Source organism: Octodon degus, unplaced genomic scaffold (assembly GCF_000260255.1).
Source record: "Octodon degus isolate 3935 unplaced genomic scaffold, OctDeg1.0 scaffold00008, whole genome shotgun sequence".
Taxonomy (NCBI): Eukaryota; Metazoa; Chordata; class Mammalia; order Rodentia; family Octodontidae; genus Octodon; species Octodon degus.
In genome coordinates this window covers 28830348-28842026 of record NW_004524584.1, presented here as the reverse complement: position 1 = coordinate 28842026, position 11679 = coordinate 28830348, and the positions used below count along the sequence as shown (strand labels likewise).

Below are 11679 nucleotides of genomic sequence, written 5' to 3'. Positions count from 1 at the left end.
TATTTTTTATCACCCTCATCTCCATCTGCTTGAATGTAGGGACTCACTTGTTGTCTGAGCCGTGATCTCTGTCCATCTTGAGCACACGGTGTCCTCAGTCCCTAGAGGTTGGCCAGGCGTTCAGAGAATGTGTTGACTGAATGACGACTGGATGAGCACTTCAGTACGGCCTTATCAGCACGCATGAACAATCTAACATGGAGAAATTTGGTTGAAGTCATTCTAAAAATAATAAAGGTTACATTTTACTGGTCTAACGAATCCAGCTCAGCTTGGTAGAATCTCTGAGCCCTTGGAAATGTGTTGCAGAAGATTGACAGGCTGGACAGAAGCGTCCGTCTGGCCTTTTGGCCTCTTCACCACTCTCAGCTCAAGTGTCCCGAGCACCTGGTGCTAGATCCTTACTGAGGCAGTGTTTGTTATCTTCAGCATGAAAGTTGAATTCACGCTCTCTCTCCTTCTGAGCCAGGTTCCTCATTTTCACACTCATTTCAATATTTCCTTTTGGGTTCCCTTCATCACTGAAAGCAGCATATATTCTTCCTAAAGAAATGTGAGATGTACATTGTGCAAGCAAAAGCCACAAAATAATCAGAAAAATCCTTGTCTACAAGGTTCCAAATTGAAATCTCCACATTGCTTTGGAAATTTGAATAGTTTATAGCAAGTGTTTGGTTATTTTTAAGTCAAAACTGTGTGCACAAGATGACGTTTCTCGACTGTAAAATCCAGTGACCTGAGAATGCTTGCTTTCACACTGCCTTAATTACGAAGTGTTTTTACATATGTTCTCTCCTGCTTCAGTTCTCCAAAAACCCCAGGTTGTCCAGAGGCACATTATCATATCAGCTTTTTAACTCTTAAAAAAACTAGGAATCAAAGAGTTTTATCTATGTGTCTTAATTCAGCCAGCTGATGGGAGACACTTCTGGGACATAATTCATGTCGTCTTACTACACGTTCTTTGGGCAGACTGGTACAAAAACAGCAGTGAAATCATGAAGTATCACACAATCTATTTGTGTTTTCTTCAGAGTTTGAGCATCATGCGCTCACACCTGAAGCCACCTTTCACTTGCAGAATTTGATCATCAGCCTAATGCCAGGCTTCTATGTAGAAGTCACTCATATCAATGATATTGTTGAATAAAACAAGAAAGTATAAGTTGAGGGTGATAACATTAGATGCTTCTTGCTTCCTCCACTGTAGCAATAGCACCAACACAGAAGTGGGGGATGTCTGTGGTCTCCTGCTACTCCTGTTGCCCAGAGTCCCCAGTTCCTTGAGGTGGTCCAGTGGCTGACTCCTGCTCTGCCACAGGACTGAAGCCTGTCCTCTCTCCAGCACACTCACACCTCTGTCCAGTGGGCAGTAGTCACATGTCGCCAGTGTCAGCATTCCTTCAGATCAGCAGCAGGGAAGAGTTGGTCTGAGGTCCCAGGTCTTCGGAACCTGCCTCAGACCCAGTCTTAGGCCAGCTTGAAGCTCCGCCCCCCTGTGGGCACAGAGCCGGTCTGGGGCGTTCTTACCTGCTCTGCCCTCTTGCACTGGAAACTGTGTGTATCCTATAAGCTGAGTGTTTCTGTCATGAGTCTTCAAACCCATTTTCAGAGACAAATTGCACATGAAAATTGCGAGTGCCTGTATTCGCTAATCCCCTATTTTGAGATGTGCTGAGGAGAAATACAAAGAGCAAAGAAAAAACAATGATAAGATTGAAATATTAACACCGAGATAGTTTCAGAAGCTGCTTGCAGCAGGCATATCTGCAGTGAAGGAGTTTTCAGTATGGCGGCTTGTGCCTTCCCTTCGCTCCATTTGTATTTTGGCTGCACTGTGCCGTTCTGCAGTTCTGAGCCTCAGCTTGGTCCAGTTGGAGTTCCCAGCATTGTGCCCCACCAACATCATCAGCAAGGACACTTGGCCTTGACATCTGTGACACTTGGGATCGAGTCAAAGTTTCCTTGGCATTCTTCTTAGTACAATAGCATTGTTCCAGTTCCTGACCAGGATGTCCGTGGTTATGAATGGTGTTTTGAGTTCAACACAGTGATTAGGACTGTGACGTAACCACAATGATGAAAGAGCATTCCTGCTAAAGAAAAGTACATTTTCTTTGAATCAGCAAATACATACAGCATCTAGAGAAATTTGGGTACATATTCCCAGAAGTGGCTTGTGAGAAACTTTTGCTTGAATTGGTCCGAGACAAAATGAACCTTGTTAGTAGAGGTCTGAAGACACAGTCTTTCTTGAGCAAGGGCAATACACGACATGCACTTAGCAGGGGCACTTTTGGCCTTTGACTCCTGGGTCTTTCTGCTGTGTTTCAGTCTTTTCTACATCTCTCACCAGAAACTGTGCCCACCCACAAAATACTGAAACCTGCTCACAATGGATAGAATGAAGCATACGTTCAGACCACTTCTAAAATGCCTGGGCTTGCTCCGTGCTCCGCAAAATGCTGAAATAATAGGCAGCTGTATTTTGCACGAGTATTTTCCCACAGAAACACTATGAGCTTATAGTTTTGCCAGCAGCAGGATACTGGGAGAAAAATATACAGTATGTTCTTCAAATAGTTAATAGAATTTCATAGAATTTTATAATCATGCAATTCTCTTATTAATATCAGCAGATTAGAAACGATCTCCACAGACCTAGACCTTACCTTACCGTGTTTGTTCCTTTCCTAGGACCCATGGTTATTAATTTGCTTAATAGCACTAATAAAAATGTCCTAAGGCCCAAGACATGCATGTAACTAGAAGATTTTCACAGACACCCTGATATCATAGCATTAAAGTTGAGCAGCTCTTCTTGTTGCTCGTCATTGAGAGTTTTTGAGTCAGAATGAACCAGCAATATAAAATTACCATTCTGTGTCTACCGGGGATGGTTGACCACGGAGCACTTTATCTAATTCCAGATCCCTTTTTTTACACTTTTTGAATCCTTCAAATGTTATCAGATCCCTTAGGGGGAAGAATAGACAACAGGAACTCAAAGTATATTTTATGTAAATATATTCCTAGAAAATTGAAGCATGACATAATATTCAGGGTGGTGTTGGCCTTTGATAAATCAGATACAAGAAGCCTAATTATGCAAAACAGTTATTTCCCATCTATCATTCATCTCAACACTATCTAAATCAGAAATTATTTAATTACTAGCAAAGAGAAAGGTAAGGAACTCGCCCACCCTGCTCTTTTCTTTCTCAATACATTTGACACTTTTATTAATACAGCATTCAGAGTTCTCAGCATGACCACCGCCATTCAGAAGTGTTTTCTGTTTATTAGAATTTAATGCAGCCTGTGCTAAATGCACAGGTAAACATTATTTGTCAGAGATCTGAAAACTTTTTCATGCTTTTTCCTGAAACACACCGTAAATATTCACATTGCCTGGTGATACATTCAAGAAGAAGAAGCCATATCATCGAGCATTTAATAAAGACTTTAGTTTCCCAGTGGCCTCTAATCAAGGCCCTGAATAAGCAGAATAGACGTGGAGCTGTCGCAGATCCAGCAAGGTCAAAGAATTCCAGCACCTGGGATCTTGAGGCTGGCTTGGAGAGCTCGGAATCTAAGCTCTTAGAGGTAGTTAGCATTTACGTCCCAATGGGTCTCACGGGGGTTGCTTTGGGGGATTTCATGGAAGGATCATCTATGCAGCCAACTGTGGTCTCCTTGGTGCTTGCACGTGTTCTCTGCTGTCCATGGACGGTGCTTTTCGTTGCTGCCCCACGTCTGTCCCATGCCGCAGTCCCCTCCATTTCTCTTCTCAGTATTGGCTGTTAGCCAGTGTCTTCCTTACTGCCTGTGGGCTCAGCCTCTAGTCCTCAGAGGAGCCACTTTCTTGAAGCATGGAGGCTGCTTTAAGAAATCTGTTCATGCTCCCCAGTCTGCCATGTGCTTCAAAGCCACACTTTCCCCCATGCTACGCATGAGATGTCACAAGGAAAAGTTTGCAAACGTTACGAAGAGCTAGCTGATTAGTCTATAGAGTTAGCGTGACCCTGGGGATCTTTCAGAAGAGGGCCCCTGCATGCAAATGCTCCTGTTTGGAGAGGCAGAGTGGAGCAGATCGCGGCTCATAAGTCTTGTTGCTTTAACATCTACTTCTCTCAGGGATTTGAGCCGCTGTTAAATCCAAGCATTTGGGCTCACGATTTGATTATCGCAGAAAAAAGTACTGATAGAGACAGAATCTGGGCCACTTCTGAGGAACAGCATCAGGGTGGCTTGTGTACTGTGGCGCCTTCATTGACTCAGCCTTTAAAGTAACTTCAGCAGTATAATGCGCAGCGAAAGGGCTGGGAAGTGATAGGGGTTCATCAGACTGACCGTGTGTCTGACTCCTTCCATGAAGAGCCCAGTTATGTCTGCCAGCCCTTGAGAAAAGCAGCGTTTCTCTGCTGTTGCCCAGTGTGGCCTCATCTCAGGGACTGCCCCCCTCACAGGGACATCAACTTTGGGAGCAAGGCAAGGCAGCCGGGTGACACCAATAAGCTGATCAGCTTCACGGATCACTGCCATTTCTGGTTTTGTGCAGATTTCAGTCATTCTGACCTCCTCAAAAATGCAAATATTTGGGGGTAAACTATGGTGTGAATGTCAGCTGAGCCTTTCTGCACCCTGTCAATTCCTTTCAGCTGGGTCCCGAGCCTCGTACAGCAGCCAGCATGGACATCTGGGCCCTGAACTGCGGGCCCTGCAGTCCCCTGAGCACCACATAGACCCCATCTACGAAGACCGTGTCTATCAGAAGCCCCCTATGAGGAGTCTCAGCCAGAGCCAAGGGGACCCTCTGCCGCCCACACACACCGGCACCTACCGCACGAGCACAGGTGTGTATGGGGACCCCACTTGGGTGTGTGCACAGGGGTGGTCTCCTGGGGGGGGTGTGAAGCCACTCATCCCACCATCGCTGTAGCCTGCTTCCACCCTCAGTGATGGTGACAGTGGAGACACAGTATGACTGCTCTGCACTTGCGTGACTGGGCAGACCCTACAGGATGGAAGCAAAGTGGGGGCTGTCAGCTTATTTTATCAAACAGGAAAAATTATAATATGTAATCCTAATGTTGCATGAATCCTTATTACTTTATTTAATGAGTATAAGTGTTCCAAGAAAACACACCCATTATACAGGACATAAAAATGCAAATGCCAGATCATGGTAAAAGTGAGTCCACCTATTTGGCAAGCCTGGGGGAACATATTTAGTGAAAGTGTGACATATGTACAATTTGATTCATATACCCTAAAAGAATGAATCATGTGAAATTGTTGTTTAAGGGTCAAAGCTGGTGATTATATATGATTCAATCAACTGCATGACTCTCCTGGAGGATCTCACTACACAGCTCAGACTCATAGTGATTCTCCTGTTTTCAGCCTCCCCAGTGCTGGGATTACAGGCATGCACCACCACACCCAGTCTCAGTCGCTGTCTCAGGGTACTCTGGGAGTGGGGCTGGCACGGCACGCTGGGGATCAAACCCAGGCCACTGAGCTCTGCCTAAGCAGGCACTTTAGTCCACTGAGTCATCTGCCTGGCCCTATATTTTTAATTCTACAAAGCTATACGGTCCATGAAGACAGACAAGTGTTTTGCAGGATGTGTAGCCATTTGCAAAGTGACTGGTCTAATGTTACAATTATGTGCCTTGAGATACCTACCTTAACAGTAAAATCAATGCAGTTAAAATATGTTAGTCCTTTCACTTGCTGTAAAGCCTTGCCCTGCTAAGGGGACAGCAGCGGTGGCTTTGCTGACTGATGTGTAGCTCTCTCCTTTCCCACCAGTGCATGTGGCAGCAGGCAGAGCCAAGGCATGGGGTGGCTAGCTCTCTGTCCCCAAGCTTGGAGCTCAGCGCTCTGCAGGCCCCTGGTATTTTAACTTCTAGGGACCACTAAGTACAGTGTAGCAATTGTGTTAAACTACTTTGTGATGCTAAATTACATGTTTTGAAATCCAAGCATCCTAAGCTACTTTTATGGTTGATTATTGGTATTTAAATTTCTCGATTTCACTGTATCATAAAAAGGAAGGCATAAAACACTTGTTACTTGATATTTGACATCATAAATGCCATCCAGGGTTAACAACATGTATCTCGGTGTAGACCAAAGGGCATGCCCATTTATTCATCTTTCAGATTTCTCTCACCCTCAGCCTACCAGATCCACTTCTATCTGGAGCTGAGTTAGTTGAACACTGAGCTTTTGCGTACAGTCAATTAAGGTAATCATACCTTCATGCATCCCTTCTTAAAAAAAGAGGTGACAACCTCAGTGACATTCAATACCTAATTTGAATAGAAACCGACAAGGAGGTTCGTTGATTCTCTGTTGCATATTCATATGCTCTTGGAATTATCTCTTGTTAATAAACTTCTGCTGATTTAATGAAACATTGGCTACAATAACAAAGAGCCTAATTCATGTACAACACTTTAAAAATAGTGGAAGACGTTCACAGTCTAACAAAGACAGGCACAACTGTGACGTTTGCTCTAAATGTGGGGTCAGGTGAACAGCAACCAGGGGCCAAATCTAGCTCTACCTCATCAGGCGATGTAGACACGTAACAGCTGAAAATGATTTTTACATGTTGACATGGTTGGTGAAAAGATCAGACAATGAATAATGCTTTGTGATAGGAAGAGTGACATGCAATGCAAATTCCAGGGTCATCAACGAGATGCTGACATGCAGCCACCGGCACCCTCTGTGCCCCTGCTGGCTGCTCGGGCAGTGCAGCAGAGAGCTGAGGCAGAGGCCGCCTGGCTGCGGCAGTCTGCATGTTTCCCCGACCCTGTGCAGGAACAGTTTGCTGGGAAACAAGCAGGTCGACTTTGTACCTGTACAGGATGGAGGATCTAGCTGCCCTGCCCCAGGCCTCGGGAGGTTCCTGCCTCTGCTTACAGGGGACAGCAGCGAGTGGACAGGAGCACTTGTGGCTCTTCTGTCCTGGATAGTTCAGTGCTGCAGCTGAGCTCTGCCAGCTCCTTCTGAGTGTCACGGTCTGCTCCCTGATGACTCTCTCTGCCACCCTGTCCCATGCTGCTCTCCATCCTGGGCCTCCTATAGCCCAAAGCCATGGAGGCCAATCTGAGCAGGAGCCTGTTCACACATGGCAGGCTGCAGGGAGACAGCCATGCAGAGGAGGCTGGGAAACATCTTCAGACATTGAGGAGCTCACTGAAGTCCCCACTCTTCACCACCTAAAGGTGTCTCAACTAGCTTCCCTTCCTGCCTGCACCTTCTATCCCTCTTCTTAACCTCCCTTCTGTCTTTCTTCTGCTCTACCTAAACCCACTTGCCTGTTATTTTCTTATGGAGACTAGTTTAAACCTCAGACACCAATTCAAATGAAGCCCCCAATCTACCTTTAGGCATTCAGGAAGGTCCTGTCTGATTTATTGAGCCATAAGCTATCTGAGCATGCTAGAGACTTCACCAACACACATGTAGAAGTATTTAGATACCTGCTAGAAGATCCTGTCTGGCTCCTCCTCTCTCCTGCTGCAGGTTTGGGGGTGGTAGACATCCAGGCTAGAATCGCTTCACACGAGAACACCGTAGAACTGTGTGGAGTGGAGCAGGTGCAGATCCACTAAGGCCATGTTATAGGATGCAGACCATGTCAGACAGAAGGTGTCTTCTGTCCCCACTGCAGACCTGATTCCCTTACTGTCAATCCCAGACCACCCCAAGCCCTGCCTCTGCTACACAGGACTGCAGCCCAGTTCCTCCACTGAGGCCAGCAGGAAGGTTCTAGTGGTGTGGCAGTCCTCCCAGCCCTGTGGGCCCTAAATGTCTTGTGGTAGGGACATACAAGGTAAAGCCCCAACCCATGCCCAAGGACAGCAAGTGGCAGACAAGCCAGCACAGTGGCCCCAGAGATCTGGCAGCAAAGGGGAAAGGGCCACTTAGTGAGCCACCAGTTGTTCCTGCTCCTCCAAGCTTGCAGGGAGTACCAAACACCAGTGTGTAAACCACTCACTACTTTATCACAAGGCAGAACAGGAGGCAGGAGCTGGCAGAGGAAGGGGCCACGTCCATGGATGGGAAGCCCTGGTGGAAATGTCTGAGGTACTTTTCCAGGACCTTCTCCCTGGTCCCTGGGCACTAACTGCCTGTGCCATGAAGCATTAGGAGGCAGAATGTGTCTGCTCAGGGGAGACCCACATTGCATCTGGGATGATGCTGTCAGATCTGCAGCCCGCAGTCAGGAGTGCAGACTGGCAGGGCATGTGTGAAGGGCCTGGGGAAAGGCCCACCGAGCAGAAACAAAATTCCAGCACTGCCATTCCCAACTCCAAAGAATGCACGGCTGTCTACTTGGAAGGCACTGGGTCAGCACACACACTGACCTCCGACAGCCCTTCAGCACGGCTTTCTAAGCCCAGGACGGTGGCCCGGGTCTGCTGCGGTACTGTAGTGGCAGAGACTCCTTCTGGGTAAATGGGACGTGGAGAGAGCAGGTTCTGCCGTGCGAGGGTTAGTGGATGATAGGCAGAGCCGTGGCAGCGGGCTGTGAGAAGACCCACCGAGGAGCTGCAGGAGATTGACAAGTACTGCAAAGGAAGAGAACGCGTAAAACCATTTGCACACGTGGAGAAAGGATTTGTTTAAAACCCTTATTCGCTGCAAGAATCCCCAACACTTAACGCAGTTGGAAAGTGATTACACAGGACCTTCATAGGCATAAAATGTATTGTTCTGTAATATGTAAGTAATAGTCAGTATACTTTCGATTAAAGCCACAATTGGATCCAATAAAAGTGTGGATTACGAACAGTTTATTATCAATTAAATGTTGGTAGCCAGCTCTAACACTGAGTACTTATCATTAGAGCAGGTCCACCGAGGTCCTCCATAACTTCTTAGCCACCTTTTTCAGTCCACAATCAGGGACACATTATCATCCAATCATACATTTTAATTGAGCCTAATTATAAATATCACCTGAAAACCAAAAAGGAATGCAGGTATGTACCTATATCAGGTCACTTTAAGTGGTGTGAATCCAGTGTCTAGTTACAGTGGAGGGTCTATAATGTTTGCTAATAGAACACTTCACTACTAAGTTAAAATATAGCAACTCATGTTGTCGTATAAAGGAATAATGAGGCCAAGGTTGATTGATGCCAGAGAGCATACGTCATGGCAAGCGATACAGTCAGCTTTGTTCTGAGGGACACAGCCCACTGCCCTGAAAGATACACCACCCGATGCTTTCAGTCACATCAGCAAACACAGCAATAGCAAAAAGAAGAAGAGCCAAGGATGCGATGTCAGTGACACACCGGGCAGGGCTTAATGGGATGCTAGGCTGGAATGTCGAGAGAACTACAGATGTCACCAGAAGGTTTACCACCCTGAAGCCGTAATTGCAAAGCAGCCTATTTGCTCTCAGACCCCACCTAGACATTTCCCATCAGTAAAAATACCTAAAAGTCTCTGTCACTTATTTATTTTGCTGCTCTAGTTTGGGGAAGTTTTAAGCTTGTAGAAAAATAAATAGGTCAAGATCATCACCGCATGGATTTCACTGGAAGTGGAAATGCTTACTTCCTGAATGAAAGGTCTCCTGGTACCCGTAGTCCGCAGTCCGTGAGACCCCAGGCCATGTCTCTGACTCTCAGAGCCTCAGCTGGTTAAGCTGCTTAAGTGTTCTTAGAGTTTCCTCCGGGGCTCCTTTCTCATGTGGTACCAGGGATTGAACCTGGGTCCTTGCAGGCGCTTAAGCCACTAAGCTTTCTCCACAGCCCGGGGAGCTCCTTTTTTTCAACAGTTGAACATTTGGATTCATAAGGAATAGAAAAGGCCTTTTACACCACAACCACATACTGTTAGATACGTGATAGAGAAGAACTTTGAGCTTAAAAAAGAGGAGTCAGTATTTTCCAAGGCTCATTCTATTCTTTAGCAACTGCTTTACGCATCCAGCTCTGGCTCCTCACAGGCCACCTCCTGGGAGCCTCCACAAGCACTTCATTCCATTTAGAGATGGGCAGCAGGGAAAATGACCTGAGTTAGTGGGGCGCCTGCCCTCGTTCCCTCCCTCTCCATCCTCCTGGGCAGGTTTGCTCAGCCCTCTCACCCTGCCCTAGGCAGCCCACCCTGTGTACACTAACATTCCCCACCAACCACCCATTTCCACTTTGTGGAAAATTCCATCCAGCGACCTCCTTCTGAGTCCGTTCTGTTTGCAGTTGAAGCCCACCCTGTTTCTTTCCTCTCCAAGGAAGAAGCCAATGAAAATGGCAATACAGATGCTGAGGGACACTAAATCAGAGTAGATTATCGAGGTGATGAGATTTAAAAAGCTACCGCATCTCATGTTAAGTTTCAGACTTTGCTCTTCTGCCGGACATACTGCATTTCAAAGTGTGTGGGCCGTATTGGCTGGACCTAGTGCCCTGTGCAGGGCCCAGCTGTAGGTCAGAGCCACATCACAGGTGCACCCTGCAGGAGGTAAGCGCCTTTCCCTCCTGCCTGATCACTGGGTCCTTGACCTGCTCATCTGGAGAACAGGGAGGAGGATGTACGAGGAATTTGAGCGGGCACAGAGATGGCTGTGAGCGTTAGAGGAGATCGTATATGCGAGCTCACCGCCTGGGCTGGCACAGTGGGAGTCAGGGCATGAATGTTACACCTGTTACCTCCTCCTTGTTTCTAGGAAATGGAGGCATCCATTCGAAGCAGGCAGTGTGCTCAGATACTGAACGAGCACAGCTCTGCCATCATCCAGAGTAACCACCATCACACTCAGGAAAAACTAGCAGAAATCAAAGCACGCACCATTAAAGATGCATGCAAATATGGAGAGAAGTGTATGTATATAGGACGAAACGTGTTGATGTTTTTGCTTTTCATTTTGTGCATTCACTGTTGGTATTTCGCTTTTGATACCACATTCCAAAGACCGCGCGCCTGCTGCAGTGTGCATAGCTTTGGTGTTCATAAAACAAAAGCCGGGGCTGGGCGGTTAGCTCGGTGGTCTAAGTGCCTGCCTGGTGAGTGCAAGGGCTGGGGTTCAGTCCCCTGTACACACGCCGTGCTGGCCTTGAACCTAGGCATGGTGGCACACGCCTGTAATCCCAGCACTGGGGAGGCTGAGACAGGAGGATCTCTACGAGTCCAAGCTACATAGCAAGACCATGTAACAGATACGTAAATAAATAGAAGATTAAAAAAGATAGCGATTACTGAATATGGAAAGGATCCTACGTCTATTAATCCTTTGGTGTTTTTCTGGTTAATTTGTATTGTATTTTCAAATTATTTTTGAATACAGCAAAGAGAAAATCATGGAAATGGGATGGGAATTTACATCTTTTTCTTTCAAAGACATCAGCAGTATACGTACCCACATTGTGTCACAGGGACTTGAGACCCAGTGGCGTGGGCATGGCCCTCTGTGGACATCCTCACTGCCTCCTCCCCCAGTAAAAGCAGCAAACACGGTATGGGCCCCAGGGCTTCAATCCCTACGAGTCATGTGTGGACACCTCTACCGCCAGGAGAATGGCGTGAGTTACCATGGATGAGTACATGACAAATGCAGAAAAAAATACATTTATTTATACATCTTAGGGATCCATAAGAATCACAATTATCATAGGCAGTTTGTAACTGCATGTGATTTTTTTTTTT

At 46.5% G+C, this 11679-nt stretch overlaps 1 protein-coding gene across 1 annotated transcript in view; it reads left to right on the top strand.

Moving 5' to 3' along the window:
* Ctnnd2 (catenin delta 2) overlaps positions 1-11679 on the top strand; it is a 927345-nt gene that overhangs the window by 548552 nt on the left and 367114 nt on the right. The window contains exon 10 of the mRNA XM_004625202.3: positions 4662-4856. Within this exon, the coding sequence (XP_004625259.2) occupies positions 4662-4856 (195 nt within the window). The remainder of the gene's footprint in view (positions 1-4661; positions 4857-11679) is intronic.